The 18,865-nt window shown below is 37.5% G+C and overlaps 1 protein-coding gene across 1 annotated transcript in view; it reads right to left on the bottom strand.

The window, feature by feature from the left end:
* GALNT10 (polypeptide N-acetylgalactosaminyltransferase 10) overlaps nt 1–18,363 on the bottom strand; it is a 152,705-nt gene extending 134,342 nt beyond the window's left edge. The window contains exon 1 of the mRNA XM_031953573.1: nt 18,093–18,363. Coding sequence (XP_031809433.1) covers nt 18,093–18,257 — 165 coding nt within the window. The 5' untranslated portion in view covers nt 18,258–18,363. The remainder of the gene's footprint in view (nt 1–18,092) is intronic.
* Between the last annotated feature and the right edge of the window lie 502 nt (nt 18,364–18,865).

Raw genomic sequence — 18,865 nt, 5'->3', positions numbered from 1 at the left:
GGCAGAAGTGAGAAGGAAAAAATTTCTAAGACAAGAAAAACATTCAGAGTTAGAAGATGTAATATCTTGTTTAAGGAATCACAAGAAAGTCAATGTCCCTGAATCACAAAATATGTGTTGGTGAAAAAATATAAGGAGGTAGGAAGGAGACAAGCTATGAAAGGGAATTTTATATTTAATCCCGGACATGAAGAAGCCATTGGAGATTAGCATGTGAATGTATGTAACAGAGATAAATAAAGATACGGTCAGACATATTCTACAAATCAGCCTGATAACTGTCTGGAGAACTGGAAGAGATTTGAGGAGGAAGCCTCCCTGGTGCCTTCCTCCATGTTTCTAATCTCATTAATGCTCTCTCCAAAGTTAATAATGTCTCAATCCTCATCTGCAGCCTTTGACACTGTAGATTGCTCTCTTCTCCTTGTTACTCTTTTCTCCAGGTTTTTAGGACATTACTCTCTGCTGCGGTTTTTTCTTAATTTCTTTTGTGGAATCTTCAGTTCATATCCAATAACTATGAGTACCCAAAAAGGCTCTGTTCTGGGTCCTCTTCTCTCTTTTTATGTGTTATTTCACCTAGTGATTTTATCAGTTCCAATGGATTCAATTATCTCTATGTGGATGATTCTTGAATTTATTTATCCAGCCCTAATATCCTGGTTGAGCTCTACTTTCTTTTTCTCAACTGGAGATCAGACACCTTGAACTGGATGTCCCATGAATATATTAAGCTCAACACGTCTAAAATTGAATTAATTACCTTTCCTTCCAAACCCTGCCCCTTTCCAAAGTTCCAAATTGTCCAGGGCACCATCATCCTCTGACTCCCAGGCTTGCAATCTGAGTGTCATTCTCAATTTCTCACTCTCTCTCATCTCTCATACCCAATCTGTTGCCAAGTCAATTTCATCTTTGCAACATGTCTTACATAAGCCTCCTTTTCTCCTCTGAAACTGACATCACCCTGGAGCAGGTACTCATCTCCTCATACCTGGGCTATTGCAATAGCCCAGGTAGATATAGCTGCCACAAGTCTCTTTATACTCCAATCTATGACAAAATAATTTTCCTACATTGAAGATCTGACCATATCACCCTCACTTCCCACTTTACATTGACCCCTCCCCCTTTCCCCCCCTCCGCCCCTACATTTCCAGTCTTTTTACACATTAATCTCTGCTCCTTCCCACCTCTCTTCAATTCAGTGACACTGACCTCCTGGCTATTCCACAAACAAGATATTCTATATCTTGACTGTATGAATTTCCACAGGCTACCCTACCCCTTTCCCTCTTGCTTGTAATGCTTTCCCTCATTTCCTACTCCTAGTTTCTTTCAAGTTCCAGATAAAATCCTATCTTGTACATCATTTATTTCCTATTTATCTTGTATTTTTTGTACCCGATTATTTACTTGTTGTCTCCTCAGTGAGACTGTAAATTCCTTGAGGATAGGATTGTCTTTTGCCTTTGTCTGCATCCCCAGCACTTATCAACATGCATAGAACATAGTAAGTGCTTTGTTCCAATCTCATAGGATGAGGTGACATTTCCCCTTTTATCTTTGATCCCATTCCCTCATGTCTCTTTCTAAGAGTCTACCCCACGGACACTGATATTTTCTTTCTTTTTTGTCTTTCATGATACTGTTCCTATCCATATTTCTTGTTATTGCCTATTTCTTTCCAGTGTCTTTTGCTGGTTAATCCTCTTCCCCAATTTGAGTATTCCTAAGACTCTATCCTCAGCTCTCAGCATTCTATCTCCCTTGAAAACCTCATCTTCTCTGACTTCAAAACCCATATTCTCCGACTTCAAATCCAGCACCCTTTCTACTCTGTCATCTACATCTGCTAAGTTTAATATTTCAATAAGATGACCAAGTGGAGATGTCCATCAGGCAGTTAGGAATGAGAAGACTGGGGTTAAGGGGAGGTTACCAGTTCAAAACTGAATAAGCATTTTCTCCTTTTAAACCTGCCCTTATCCTACTTTAATTATTTCTGTGGATAGCAGCACCTTTTTTCCAAGTTACTCATGCTCAAACCCTTAAAATTATCTTTCACTCTTCCTTTTCCCACATTTACTCATTTGTCATACCTCTTGCTATTATGGATAAACCAGTTCTAAAATATAATTTCTTTCTATCAGCACTAGCACCATTCCAGATCAGACTCTCAGTATCTCCAGTCTAGCCTATTGAAATACCCCAATATCCCAATCCTCTGGTCTGTTTCCCTTCTTTTTCCTCTCTCATTCTCACAATAGAAAAATTATTTTTTTAATGTATATATCTGATCACATAGCTACCCTATATAAGAATATTCAATAGTTCTTTCTCCTCTATTGCCTCTTAAAAAAAAAAAAAGAAAAAATAATCCTTCATCTTGGCACTTAATGTATTCTATAACCTGGTTACAATCTACTTTTCAGTCTCATGTCACATTTTTCACTTTTACATATACTATATTCCAGCCAAAGCAAATTACTACCTGATCTTGTCCTACCTCTACCTTGTCTGGTAGAACTGCACATTTTCCTCATGTCTTCTCATGAATATTCAACTCAGAAACCACTTTTCTATGAAATCTTCCCTACTTACTTCAGATGAAAGTATTCTCTTGTTTAGACCTTTTTTCCATAATGCTCAGTTTTCTAAAATTTAGCTGTGTATATTTCATATCCTGCCCCCCCAATGAATTATCTACTCATCGAAGAATAGTAATGTGTTATTTATCATTTTTGTATTCTTAATGATGGCTATCGTGTCTTTTTTTTTTTTTTCAAAATAGGCATTTAGTAATTGCAAGCCACATCAAATTTCATTTTCCAAACAACAAAGAAGGAAAAAGTCTGCAGAGTTAAGTCAACAATCATTTATTAAACACTATCTATCATGCAAGTACCAAGTACTAGAAATACAAAGAAATGAAAAGAGGAGTTACAAAATAACAACATATTTATGCACAAAGTATTTTCAATGCTGGAGTAGCAAATGAGAATTTGGCAAGAATCTTTTATACCCAGGATTACAAAACCCTGAACTAATGAAATTGCCGATTCCTCTGAAGGAAAGGAATCAGACTTATGAATATTACTACTGAGGGGGAAAAAAGCATCAATAATAAGTTTCACATAAACTCTTTTCATGAACAACAGAAGAGTCAAACCAAGATACCATGAAATCTTAGAATTTCTGGGCTGGAAGGACCCCCTTCCCCCCTCCCCTCCCAGAGGCTCTCTAACCAAACTCACATGCAAGCAAAATTCCCTTTCTAAAATAACAGCTGGTGGTCATTCAACCTCTCACTGAAGGCCCCCACAAAGGAAGGTCTAGAAAGGAAGCTCCTCTAAAGATAGTCCCAATGGATGGCTCTATTAGTAGTAACTTTTTCTCTATACCAAGCCTAAAAGCACCTCTCTGCAACTTCTACCAATGGCCTATGAACACAGAACCAGGACAAAGTAGACAAAGCCACATGACAGTTCAATTTTTTTTTTTTTTTTTTTTTTTGCTGAGGCAATTGGGGTTACACAAGTAGGGTCACACAAGCAGGAAGTCTTATGTGTCTGAGGTCAAATTTGATCTTGGGTCCTCCAGACTTCTAGGCTGATGCTTTCTCCACTATAACAACTAGCTGTCTCCCAGTCCTTCAAATATTTTACAAGTATTAACATGTCCTCTTATCTCATCCCCCATAATCTTTTTTCTCTGGTCTCTCCTAAGTGTGCCATATTCTTCACATTAGGTGAGTTTTCCTCCTCTGGAATCAATCCAGCTTGCTTATGTTCTTTCTAAAATGTTATTCCCAAAGTACTGAAGAAGTGGAAGCAATAGATTGAATATCACCTTCATTCTGGACACAGCCTCTCAGTGCCTGCTAGAATAGTATTCGTTTTTTTGACCATCACATTGACTCATATTATATTAGTTTGGAATCCAACAAAATTCCAGAGCTTTTCTCATTTGATCTTTACAACAAATTTATGCAAAAAACTAACTTGTGTTACTACTCCTAAAAAACCACATAGGTAAGGAGACAGGCTCAAAGAAAAAAATAATGTGCCCAGGTCATACAGCTAATATGAAATCTAGCCAAAGCTTGAACCACTAGAATACCTATAACCACTTAAGTGTTCTAGTGTTAAAACAGGAAGGTGATAAAAATATTGCTTTCACCTGCAAAAATGGTCTGTTTTTTAAAGTTAAATTACATTTTTGGGGGTTACATTTTAAGTTCTGGATTGCTTTTCTCCCCATCCCACATTATTGTGTGTAATGTATGCATGTGTGTATGTGTGTGTGTGTATATATATATATATATATATTTATGTTTATATATATTTATATGTAAAACCATACTATGCATACTTCTGTTTCTTTCCCTGAAGTGGATAGCATCTTCCTTTATAAGTAATTTGTAATTGTTATTTTGAATATTATAAATATTCATATCAATCATTCACAGATTTTCTTTGAACAATATTGCTGTTACTGTAGAATGTTTTTTGGTTCTGTTCATTTTACTCTTCACTATTTCATTTAAATCTTTCCTTGGTTTTTAAAAAGATTAACCTATTCATTATTCATCATTTCTTATAGCACAATATTGTTTCATTACAATCATAATCACAACAACTTGTTTAGCTATTCCTCAATTGATAGACATTCCCTCAATTTCCAGTTTTTGCCATAACAGAAAGCTGATAAAAATATTTTAAAGCATATAGTTCTTTCCTTTTTTCTCTGATCATCTTGGGAAACAGATCTATTTGCTGGGTGAAAGAGTACACACAACTTTATAACATTTTGGTCATACTACTGTGTTTGTGTCTCAAGGAAATCATAAAGAAGGAAAAAAAAATCCACATGTGCAAAAATGTTTGTAGCAGTTCTTTTTGTGACAGCAAAAAAAATTGGAAAATGAGTAGATGCCCATCAATTGAGGAATGGCTAAATAAGTTATGGTATATGAAGGTAATGGAATATTATTATTCTATAAATAATCAACAAGTTGATTTTTAAAAGACCTGGAAAGATTTACATAAACTGATACTGAGCGAAATAAGCAGAAACAGAAATACACTGTACACAGTGACAGCAAGATTGTGCAATGATTAACTATGAAAGACTTGGTTCTTCTCAGCGGTTCAGTGATCCAAGGCAATCCCAATAAACTTTGGATAAAAAACACCAACTGCATCCAAAAAGAGAATTATATAAAGAGATATGCCATATGCACTTCTCTTTTCTGTTTTTTTTTTCTCTCCTGTGGTTTTTTTTCCCCTTTTGTTCTAATAAAATACAATTATTTTGAGGTTGAATTGGTAAAAATATAAATGGAATAAAATATAAAACCCTGATGATCAAAAGAAAAGGAAAAGAATTATATGCTTTAAATATTTATATAACCTCTCTTTGGTTTTATATTTTATTCCATTTATATTTTTACCCATTCTTTGCTATCACAAAAAGAGATGCTACCAAAGTGGCCACAGTTCAAGTTGCCCTGGTCAGCGAAGCAATTTTAGGCTATCAAGCATAAAGCTAATAAATGACTATACATACAAGAAATCACATGCTAACTTAACTATAATCTAACATCACCAATTGTTGAGTTATTTTAAACATATATTATAGTGTATAAAGACTCTAAACTTAGTGTTAATATGATGTAAAACAAATTACCATCCTGGATGAGAGGATGGGACTAGCTGATCTCTATAGTTGCTCCAATTTTAATATTTTGTCTTTATAAATATTAGGTTCTTTATACTCCATTCCTGAATTAGTACTCTTTGTTTTGGTCCAAAGTTTTCCCAATCCAAAGAACGTACCTTTTCTACTTCTTTCACCTTAACTGCCTAAAACTGAGAACAATTACATTTCATTCTTCTGGTCTCTATCACTATGAAAACAGTACTCCTACCTTCCATAAATGATTTCACCATTTTGGGCCATTGGATTACAAGATCCTCTATTAGACTGTGAGCTCTTTGAAGCATGGGTTTTTGGCCTTTCTTTATATCCCCAGTGTTTAGTATAATGACTACAGCAGGAAGTTAATATTATTAAATGGTTGATTTGACTCTGGGCCTTAGTTTCCTCCTCATTTGTAAATATAGGCACATAATTTCTCTCCAACTTACTTTATAAGATGGCTTTTAGAATCAAAAGTATGTGAATGTAGGTTGAACAGTATATGTGCTAGACACATACTCTTTATGTAAAAAATGTAAATGAATGTGTACTTTTTTCTTTCCCATTTTATCCTTCTAGCCTGGTCCAATTAATTGTGAACACAAGTTCGCACATAGTGTATTTTCTCTGGTGTGCTTTAAAAAGAAATGGTGTTGCTGAGTACTATCAGCAGTGGTAAATAAGGTCTGTCAGTTTTACTTTCAACATCCCAAGTGATAAAAATAGGTCTCAGTGCATTAGGCAGAATAACTCATACACTCAAGAAATAATTTTGAAAATAAGAAAATGAAACATGGGAGTTTCTTGGCTTTTATTATTACTTATTCTCACAGAAAATAATTGGATTTCTTATACAGCTAATATTTTGACAACAAATAAGTTATAAAGGAAATAAACAATAACAAGACATATAAGAGTGTCAAATCCGTCTATAGAGCAAGAACAAGATTCAATATGACCCTGGGCAAGTACAAATCACCCTCTCTGGACCTCGGTTTCTTCTTCTATACGATGAGGAGATTGGACCACACACTCTCTAATGTTTTTTGCAGCTCTGACACTCAATGTTCTAAGGTTCTTTCTAGTCCTATAGTTCTACAATTATAAGTTCTAGTATCCAATGATTTAAGATTCCTTTCAGCTCTAATTAAAAAAAAAAAAAAAGTCTTCTTCTAGATCTTACATTCTTTGCTTCTATAATTACCGAGTTTTTGAGATAAACTGAAAATTAGGATATGTTTTCTTGGTTCCTAGTTCCATCAATGTATGTTAGTTTATTGGAGACAAACTCCAAAATGTAGATTTTCATTTTTTCTAAACTATTAAACTATTCTTGGCACAAAGGAATATGTAAAAGATCCAGCTGAAAGGTCTGTAGTTTAAGTTCCCTATTACCCTAATTAATACAAAGCACAAAGATTAGAACAGTAGAAAGAGTACTAGTTTTAAATGTATATGATAGATCAGGAGAACATTGTACACAGTAAGAACCACCTTGTGTTGATGATCAACCATGACAGACTTACTTCTTCTCAGCAATGCAATGACCTAAGATAATTTCAAGGAATTCATGACAGAAAATGCTGAGCAAATCCAAAGAAAGAATTATGGAGTCTGAATGCAGATCAAAGCATACTCTTTTCATTTTTTTTTTTGGTTGTTGTTTTTTATTTCTCAGGGTTTTTCCCTTTTGTTTTGAGTCTTCTTTCACAACATAACTAATATGGAAATAACATTATTGCACATGTATAGCCTATATCAGATTCCTTGCTCTCTTGAGTTAGGACACTCTTGGGAAGGAGGGAGAGAAATTAGAGAGGGAAAAAAAAATTTGGATCTTAAAATCTTACAAAATAAATGTTGAAAACTATCTTTAAATGTAATCGGGGAAAAAACTATTAAGTAGAAAATAAATGCATATGATATATATGTATACATATATGTATGTGTATATACATACACACACACACACACTCATATTTATTGACTGTTGTCTTTACATCAGTCACTTCAACCCAACTCACACACTAATTCTCTCTTATGACAAAAAAAGCATATTATCTGATATATTGATTGCATCTATGAATGTATGCAACATTCTGTCCAATTAGTCACCCATCTTTCTACTATCAAAGAAGTATGTTTCATTATCTATTCTCTGGAACCTTTCCCTTTCTATTTTCTTTTAAATAATTCAACAAACTTAAAGTTTTCTTTTAAAAGTTTCCCATTGAACCTAAACATGATAATGATGGTGATATCATGGTATTTTTAACCATTCAATAAATTGTTTCTAATTCTACACTAATAAATGAATAGGAAGGGGTAGAATTTTAATTTCTGGAACTATGATTCTGAAGCTCTTATCCTAAATGACTGGATTTCCTAGCTACTACAGACATTATTCTTCTCTCACAGTTCTTTCTGTCTCCTTTGCTAGTTTACCTTTGTCCACATCCCTGAAATAGAGGTCTTCTTATTTTGAAGTTTTGTTCTCGACTTTATCTTTCTTCAATTCCTCTTCTGAGCTCAAGTCCTGTCACAGTTTGTTGATATAGATTTGAGTCATCCCAATCTATCACCACTCCAGAGTTCTCATGCCATTATTTAAAAGTTCTGGATGGCCATTTCTGCTTAGATGTCTCATTGGCATCTCACCCTAGAATATCCCAAGTGTTAACCTTTTCTCCCAAACCTATCTCTGCCCCCTCCCCAACTTATTTCTGGTGGTGATATCACTATCTTCCCAATCATTCAAATTTATAGCCAGAGTTATCTTTACCCATTCTTGCTTCTCACCAATTTACTCAACCAGCCAGTCATCCAATTCTATAACCTCTATAATTTTTTCCCTATATGGCCACTTTAACCACTATCCTTATTATAATCATACTTAGTTAATACTTCTCTTGTTCTTTCATACTGCTGACTCAGTGAACCCACTAAAATTCCTAGATCTTTTTGCATGGCCTCCCCTTCTCATTCTGTGCTTGTGAAAATGATGTTTTTTTTTTTTTAATTCAAGTGTAGGGACTAATATTTTTCCATATTAGATTTGGTCCATTATTCCAGTCTGTCAAGATCTTCTAAATACTTGAACTGAAATAATATACTTCTTCGAAGTTACCTTATTCCTCTATAAACCCCTCCCATTGTAAATAAAAAATTCTGTACCCTTACAGGCTTATTATTAGCTAAGTACTTTATAAATGGTAAAAATTCTACAGAAATGGAAGCTATTATGATTTGTGAAATTTGAAGACAGTCTACATATTATGCTTAAAATTTTCACTTGTTTCCCAAATAAAAAAATGGATTGTTATTTCATCTATTGGTATGCAGCAGAGGACACTAAAGTGAAGGCATTCAAAGGAAAAAAGAAAGAGAGGAACAACTGGCTGAATTATTTAGCTCGCTCTGTCTTGGAAAATATCAATAGGATGCTTCACCAAGCTAAAAGGTCATGAATTATAAAGCATAAGCTATATTATAAATAGGAACTAATCTTACGGTAGCTCTTTATTAACAATGCATTCAAGTTTAGAGAATCTCTAATGAATTATTATTGCCTAAGTGATAAAACACAGGCATAAACAATTATTGACTGGGGGAGGGGAGGAAGGAATGAAAAAGAATTAAGGAGATAGTGTACTAAACCATACTAGGTCAGAACTAAGGAAAAATAGAATCTCTTCTTGATTTTTCCTCCATCTAGCTGGGCATTATCTGGACAAATCACTTTGATTTCTCAGGTCATAGTTTCCTTATCTGTAAAATGAAGGGGATGAAATAAAAGCTCTCTAAGTGTCCTTCTAGTTCTACCTTCCTTACTCTGTGTTCCAGCTGTCTATATTCTATAATTCCTCCTAACATTCTATGATTCTTATTTTTAAACTGGAACTTTTTCTCCTTTTGAAAGAGGGAGACACCTATGGGACATATTTATTACTTCTGATTTCTATGGTCATAGTTCCTAGAATTATATGGTTATTCAGATGCAGAAGAAAAAACTCTCTACCACATAGCATTAATGTCTGAGCATGCCTTTTCACATATAGTATTAATATGCTGTCTCATCAAGACTTATACACAAATAAGACTTATTATACAGATAAGAATGTAAACATTGATTTTAATGTATACTTCCTTCCAACTTATATTACTATGAAAGCTAATGCTTCTTTCCCAAAATCCCAAACTCAGCGTGAAGGGAAATATGTAACCAGGTCAATCACCTTAAGCTGATCAATAGTCCTTTTCCTAACACATCATGTTTCACCTGAGCATGCAAACATTTTAGTGATTAGCTGTGTAAACGTTCCCAGCCATTATGTGGAAACAATTTAGGGTAATCATTCCAAGACTCTATTTATGTGGTGCCTGATTACTTAATTTTCTGATGGGTCAGGCTCTGCCATCACTAAGGTAAATGTGCTTAAATTTAAAAAATCCTTACATTGATCTCCTAATGTTCTAAGAATAATAGAAAGTCCTAAAAGGGGAGAACTCCTGATATATGAATATTAAAGTTATTGGGTAATCCATTATCTTCCTGATTTGGAAGCCTTAAATATTACAAAAAGTATTATGAAAATGTCATCATTTTATAGATAAAAAAAAAAACCCAAGGACATAAGTTACATAATAATTTGTCTATGGCTGACACAATTAAGTGGAGGACCTAGGATTAGAAGCTAAATTTCCTGTCTCCAAAACCAATATAATCTTTCCACTATATTCTATTGCTGCCATTCTTAAAAATGTGGTTTTCTCCTCCCTCCCCATGAGATTTGTAAAATACAGTACACATTTCTATAATGTAAAACATACTTAGTCCAAAACCAAGAAACACACACACATACACATATACACACCCTACACTCCACCTTCCTTTACTCCTCTCTTCTTCTCCCTCTCCCCCCCCCCCCCCCCCCCCCCCATCTTGGGATTGGGTTGAGAAATCTTTTCCAATGAATAGACAAATTTAAGTCTGGATTTTCTTGCTTGGATTTGCTATGTCCATTTAGTTAACCACTATTCAAGTACCCTACTATATAAGACTGTGTTAGATTCTGAAACAGGAACAGAAATAAATTTGTCTGAATAAAGACTGCATTCTTAAAAATAAGATATCTCTGAAAAGATTTTAAAAAATGCAGGCACACTTGAAAAATATCATCAATTACATGCTCCATTTGTGGGAGGTATAGACTACTCTCAATCCAGTATAAAAAAACTAAAGATCTAGTAAACAAAGTCTAATAAACTTTTTGGTTGCTGACCAAGTAACATAACTGGACATACTCTGTACTGCCTTCCAAATTATAGGGAAAATTCTCAAGGTTAAATAGGAAGAAAACAACCAACACTGAACCTGGGACTCAAGGTGCTCTACTACTTGATAACCTTGGGGTCATTACTTCCAAGCTCATTATTTCCAAGGATCTCAGGTTCTTTCTCTTCCATAGAAAAGGGCTGAACTAAATATTTGTATGCTTCCTTCCATTTTCACCTTTTAAACTATGATTTGTCCTGTAGAAATACAATACTGAACATCATGATGAATAGCATGACAGGTAGGTAGACTTAAGGACTGGCAGACGAGCTGGGAATAGGAAGAAGCAAGATAGGTCTAGGACTCACAAGAAGATTATAGTGGAACAGGAATGTAGTACTATACACTTACATGATTTTTAATCTATCTCAGTGACAGAAAAATTCACTCTCCACAGCCAATAGGAATTTATTTTGTAACAAGGAAAGCCACAAGTTATTACAGTAATGGTCCAAAGGGCATCTGAAAGATAATAACAGGAGACTAAATTTTCAAATCTTACCAGAGGGTAAAAACAAATACCTGGTCCCCAAATCTGACAGATGGCTAATTAGTCATTTAAGACATCTTTATCAAACATCCCAGTAGGGGCAGTGAATTGTTTTCACTGACATGGAGAAAAGAAACTTCTATTAAAACAACAGAGAATGTATTTTTATTTTTTTTTAATAGCTTTTTATTTACAGGTTATATGTATGGGTAACTTTACAACACTGACAACTGCCAAACCTCTTGTTCCAATTTTTTCCCTCCTTCCCCCCATCCCCAACCCCAGATGGCAGGATGACTAGTAGATGTTAAATATATTAAAATATAAATTAGATACACAATAAGTATACATGACCAAACCGTTATTTTGCTGTACAAAAAGAATCAGACTCTGAAATATTGTACAATTACTCTGTGAAGAAAATCAAAAATGCAGGTGGGCAAAAATATAGGGATTGGGAATTCAATGTAATGGTTTTTTAGTCATCTCTCAGAATTCTTTCGCTGGGCATAGCTGGTTCAGTTCATTACTGCTCCATTGGAACTGATTTGGTTCATTTCACTGCTGAGAATGGCCAGGTCCATCAGAATTGGTCATCATATAGAGAATGTATTTTTAAATAATGCTTTCATACTTCTTTGTTTTGATCTCTTCTTTGCATTTATTACATAGAAATTGGTATTATTTTTACTTAGTTCCCTATGTTTCCCACCAAACTAAGCTCAATCATGACAAAGCTATATCACTGTAATAATACCAACCCAGAAGTTTAATGCATTTTTTAATTTTAATAGTTTTTTATTTACAAGTTATATGCATGGGTAATTTTACAGCATTAACAATTGCCAAACCTTTTATTCCAATTTTTCAGTTTAATGCATTTTAATTTTTTTTTTCCTGAGGCAATTGGGGTCAAGTAACTTGCCCAAGGTCACACAATTAGCAAATGTTAAGTGTCTGAGGCCATATTTGAACTCAGGTCCTCCTGATTTCAGGACTGGTGCTCTATCCATTGTGCCACCTAGCTGCCCCCAGAAGTTTATAGAGTGCAATATGATTGTTGAATTTTAGTTTTTTAAAAAATGGACACCTGTTGAATTTAACTGAGGGACTTTTATGAAAACTATTGGGCACAGGAGGAATATATTGGCTTTAGAAACATCACTCTTCTCTCCTTTCTCTTTTGTACTCTTCCTTAGGGTCAGACACTTGTCACTAGATTCAATTTATTTCAAATACTTTCTACCTCATGAAAAATACCATGGCCAGGTGGCTGGAGAGACAAAAGTTGAAAAATGACATTCTGAAGAAATGTTGTGAAAAAAATTATTAGATTTGAAGAAAGAAGGCAATTACTAATTTTGAGATGTTGGACAATTCACTTAAGGTCTTTGGGCCTTAGTTTTCTCATCTGTAAAATGAAGGGGTTGGACTAGATAGTAATTATAGTTCTTTGGGATATAAATTCTGTTTACCTCCTCAAGGAGTTCAAGAGAAAAGGTAAGTCATATAAATAAATTATTCCCGAGTTTGAAGTACAAATAAATCAAATAAAGAGACATAAAATATAGGAGGGAGAAGCTTGGCCACTGAAGAATGAAAGGAGGCTTCATGGAGATACAACCCCAAGATGCACTTTGAAAACACAGATGAGAAAGTGCAGAAAAGAGAGAGATAGGCATCCAGAGCAGGTGGGGAAATGGTAGATGTAAATATACAGAGTGAGGAGGGGCCAGGATGAAAATGGGAGAACAGCAAGGAGTCCAGATGGCTGGAATGCAGCATAGATAGAGGGAAGTGATGTAAATAAGGGCAGAAATCTGAGGCTGAGCCAGATTGTGGAATACTTTAAATATCAGGCTAAGGATTACTTGCTTAGTGGCATTCACTCTAGAGCAATAAGGAACCACTGAGGGTAATCAATGGAATGATTTCAATGAATTGCTAGAATAACAATTTGAACTCAAAATTGGTCAGTTTTATGATTAGAGACCAAATTATTCAAATAGCAGCATAACTAGGATAAGAAATGTAAATATCTTTATAATGTCCTTAGGACCTAGCAGTCAGTGTTCTGATGAGAGCATACTTAAAAATTGTTGAAAAAATGAATCAGTGATCTTCCTGGTTCTTTCTTATTAAGCACTCTAAATTTTATGTCTAGCTCTTTCAACTCAATAGTCTATTTTCTAACATCCTATATTTCAAAGTCTTTTCCAGTTCAAATATTCTATAGTACACAGTGTCTCCCCTAGTGCGTAGTCCCAATGCTCTTCACACAGCAGGCACTTATTGGATCGTTACTGGAAGAAGACATATGTTTTAATCATTTAAAGTCATTCTTGTAACCTTCTAACACTGAATCACAGAATTTCGTTAGGATATCCAGTTCAATACCTTGCACCTGGAGCAAAGAATAGCAAAAAGGAGCTGTCTTGAAATTTGGCAGTATATTTCTGAGAGGCAACAGATACATTTTAAATCCAGTATCACCTGGAAGAAATTTTCATTTGAAAACCACACAATCATGTAGCTCAAATAGAGGCCAAAAGACAGCTATTAAAAACAACAACAACAACAAAACAGAAAAGGAAGTTCAGCAAAAACAGTCCACCCCTTTGAACTACTGTCATTCTTTCTCTCTCTTCTCCACCCCAAGCCATAGCCATAGGACAAAAATAGTGACCTGGAACATTGTTTGACTTTTCAAAGTCTATGCTTATCTGCCTTCCATCACAGGCTCTTGAGCACTGCCCCAGATGCTGTTCTCTCTATTCCTTAGTGCCTGTCTGAGTGCTCACTGGGCACAGAGGTAATTTACCTGAAAGTCCAGGGCAAATAGCCATTAACCTCAACTTCTTTACTACGCACATGAGTCTTTTCAAAATCGTGATAGTCTCCAATTGCCATATCAATGAAACCAGAGAGGATTCTTTGAACAGTAGCCAAATTGCAGATGTTAATTTAATAATGAACTTAAACATTCCAAAGAACTCACAGGATCTCTTGAAGCTGAGGTCCTTAAAAAACCAGATACTTTCTTTGTAAAGATGAACATCTGCCCCATTCCTGTAATCACAAATGTTGTAGACAAGATATGAGAGGGAGACTCTCTGGAAAATGGACAACATTCACCCTAGTTTAGGTCCTCATTATGTCTTGCCTAAATTACTAATTGCAGTTACTCTGTAATTGGTCTCCTTGCTTCCAGTCTCCCTCTCTCCAAGATATTTTATATAAAGATGTCAAATTAATATTCCTAAAGCACAGGCCTGATTATGTCACCTCCCTTGCTCAAAAAGCCTCCGTGTCCACCTATTGCTTATATAAAATACAAACTCCTCTGTTTGACATTTAAAGCCCTTTGCCATCTGGCTCCAACCAATCTTTTCAGATAGATCTATTTCACACTATTTAAGCTTATGCAATCCATTTTCTAGTCAGATTATTTTAATTGATGTTCCCCCTGCATGATATCACACCTCTCCCTCCTTTTCTGTGCATATGGCCCATCTCTTCCTCAAGCCTGGAATACTCACCCACTTTTCTTAACTTCCCTTAACACATACAAACAGCGCTCCCCACCCCCCAACCAAACATATAGTATTTCTGTTTACTTATCTATCTATGTGCTGTCCCTCCCTTTCCCCAGGAGAAAGTTCCCAGAAGACAAGGATCTTTTTTTGTTGTTGTTCCCTGAATATCCAGCATAATAGTCTTTAATACACATTTATTAAATTGAATTGAATAGGTGACAAAGGTCATCTAGATTACCAGGTACCTGAACAGGACTCAATCAAGGCTTTTCTACATCTCGGACAAGCACTCATATGGTCTTTAGACCAAGACCTCCAGTGATAGAAAATTCTATAGTAGATATTCTAATTTTAAGGACATTGTTCCTTGACTGGAATTGAAATCTGCTTCCCAATACCTTCTATCCACTGCTAATTTTGATCCCTGGAACTAAGCAGAATAAATTTAATTTTTTCTAGATTTCCCATGACGGATCTTTTGCTATTTGAAGACAGTGACCACATATCTCCTAAGTCTTCTCCAAGCTACTACTCATGCCCAGTTCCTTCAATCAATTTTTGTACATCATTATGTTCAGTTTCCTTATTATCCTGGTTGTCTTCTGAGCAAAAATCTATTTGTCAATGTTGTTCCCAAAATGTGCTGCCACAAGCTGGGCGCAGTTCTCCTAGCCAGGACAGAGGACAGTGGGATTATAAGCAAATGTGCTCTGAACTGACTTCTGTTTGTATAGCCCAAGCTCCCATCAGCCACCATGGTAAAATGAGATAATCTATGAGCAGCACCTTGTAAACCTGCAAGAGGTATACAAGTGCCAGCTATTATTACTGTTAAAGCTACCAGACCATTTTTATCATTTGAGAGTCACATCTTCACCACATTAAACAATTGATTTTTTTTTTTTTTAAGTAGGGAGGTGCTGAGTGCTTTGTCACTGAAGAGCTTCAAACAAAGACTGGATGACCACTTATTCAGGAACATAATAGAGGGGGATTCCTGTTCAGATATGTGTTGGTAGACTGGTGCCTTCTGAGAACCCTGCCAGTTCAGGTTCTGTGATTTTACATTTATACTTCAATGCAGCTATGATCTAAAATGCAGGGAATATCAACAATGCAGATCACAAAGCATTTCATCCTGTGCAATAATTATTCATATTTTCCCATAAATCCTCCATAGATTGGATTCCTATTTACACAGGTCTTCTTCTAGTTATCCTTCCCCTTCTTGACCATTATCTGAAAAATTTTAAGGAAATCATCTATGTCATTTGCCAACAGCAATAAAAAAAACAAAATTAACAAATCCCAGAAAACTAGACCCCCTCTGATACAGCACTAGAGATTTCCCTCCAAGTATAATTAATCCATTAATCAACAATGGGTCCAGCTGTTTCTTAATCCATGCAGTTCTGAATCCACCTAGCTGTACTTTCATCTATTCCAGGCAACTCTGCACATGGTCAGGGTACTCTCCCCATTCTAATACCTATAACTCTCAGTTTCTAATTCATTCAGGGGATTATAAAAAAGAAATAGCAGCATATTTCCACCACATAATGGTTTACATGTTGTTCACTCCTTCCTTCCCCTCCCCCTAAAAGCTAAACCCCAACCATCTTTGAGATGTAGGTAGGGCAGGAATTATCCCCATTTTATAGGTAAGAAAACTGAGGCTGAGAGGAAAAATATGACTTCAAGTCCAGTGTCATACTTCACATAAAATTACATCATCTAATTCAGCAATTAATAGAATCATTTAAAAAAAAAAAAACCAACAGGGAAGCCTCCCTTCATTTTACTCCCTTTTGAAAGGGTGACTACTTCTTGGCAAGTTCATCAGGTTCCAATTCTGTGATTCTGCACTCCAACACTGGAATTTTTATATGCACTAATTGATGATTAAAAAAAACAACCCTCGGGCTAAATACCAGAAGATATGAAGTGAGCGCAAGCATTGGACACTTTGAACTTTTAAATTTCAACCTGGATGAATGAATATTGTACATGATACTGTGCACAAACAGAGTACCCCCGGTTCTGACATTGGGTCAATCATTCCCATTTCTGGGCTTGTTACCTCCTTGTAATGACAGGAACTAAAAAGATGTTCTGACACCCCATGCCTAAGGAATGACAGAACAAGCAAGAAAAGGGAAAAGCAAGACAGCTTAAAAATCCAGAACTGTATTCTTAAATCAGTTAGTTATATGTACTTTGTTCCTTGAATAAGGCCCCATTAGATGTCTCTTCTTTGCCAAAACATGCCAGGAAAGACCAGTCCCTTAACAGGACCACTGGATCTTGAAAAGAAAGGAAGCAGGCGCTAGAAGCTAAAAGGTTCCTATTCCGAGAGGATCCCATGATGGAAAAGTTGACCACTGATCCCAAAGGATATAAGACACAGAGGAACTGACCAGCACAAGGGACAGTTATTTAGCAAATGGGGTGGGAGTGGGAATGGGGTAGGGGCATAACCCGTCAAGGAAGAAACAGCACGTTCGCAGTGACAGATGAGAGGAAGGAGCCGTTTCTATTTTGGAGCTAGGAAAAGGAGGCAGAAAGGGTAAGTGCTAAAAGAAAACAAGTAAGGAGGTAAGAAAAGGGAGGAAAAGACCGAGAGAGGCAATGGGGGGAGGGAGGAAAGGAAGTCCCGACGTCGTAAAAGCAAAGATCCCGCTGCATGAGGGGCACTCCTCGGGAAGCCTCTTGGGCACTTTCCTCATAGGGTTGGAAGGGAGACAAGGAGAAGGATCCCAGACCTCACCTGGGGATGTCCACCTGCCTCCCACCATTATATGGACGTGAAAGGAGACCCTCCCCTTTGGAAGCATCGTATTCTGTCCAATCCCCTCAGCATCAGAGCAGACCCCCCCCCTTGCCCAAAGGGTGGCACGCTTGGGCTCCCCACAAGTATTGGGGTCGGCTCCCGGTGCAGCGTTCCTTCGGGGTCCGAGGCCAGTTCCTGAAAAATCACCCGGGGTCTCCTCACCCCCGCGTCCGGGGAATGTAAGGCAGGCTTGCTCACCTGTGCGAGCCCCTCTCTGGCCGCCGCCGCCGCCTCGGCACCCCCGGGGCCGCCCTCCAACTGCTTCTCCCGGTAGAGAGCCCACAGCCCCACGTTGGGCAGGAAGACGAGGGCCGCCAGCCCCAACGCCACAGCCTGCAGGAGCCGCTTCTCCTTCCGCTTCATCGGGGCCGGTCCCCTAGGCGCACGTACGCCCCGGCCCCGGGCACCAACTCCGCGGTGCCCGCAGCAGCAACAGCGGCGGCAGCAGCAGCGGCCGGGAGAAGCGGCCGCGGCGCCGGCCCCAGTCCAACTCCCCGACACTTCCGCTCCGCCGAGAGAGGAGGGGAGCCGGGCGCTACCACCGCACCCCCACCTCGGGGGGAGGGGACGGAGACCCACCACCCACTCTCTCCCAGCCCCCCCATTTCCGCCAGATTATCCCAACTCCCCCACCTCCCACCTCGAAAGGACCCACCTGGACTCCGGGTCAACCCTAATTCGCGCCTCGTGCGGCGCTGGCCTCGGCCGGCCTGGGCCATGGGGGTGAGTCCGTGCTCCCCCCCGCCGGTCTCCGAATGGTCTCACCCGCCCGCTGGCTTAGGTAAAGTCCAGGAGTTAACTGGAGGGAGGGCTAACAGGTCGGAATGCTAGTTTGTCCGCGGGGCTGGGGAGCGCCGGCTGTCTAGTCTAGCGCGGCCACACTAGTCTAGTGGGGTGCCAGAGCGGACGTGGCGAGGCGGGAGGGCTGCGGCTCCGCTCGCGGGGAAACTCCGTTATTAACAGCTGGCCCA

This window comes from Sarcophilus harrisii, chromosome 2 (genome assembly GCF_902635505.1).
Source record: "Sarcophilus harrisii chromosome 2, mSarHar1.11, whole genome shotgun sequence".
NCBI classification, from domain to species: domain Eukaryota; kingdom Metazoa; phylum Chordata; class Mammalia; order Dasyuromorphia; family Dasyuridae; genus Sarcophilus; species Sarcophilus harrisii.
This window is presented reverse-complemented; position numbering and strand designations above follow the sequence as displayed.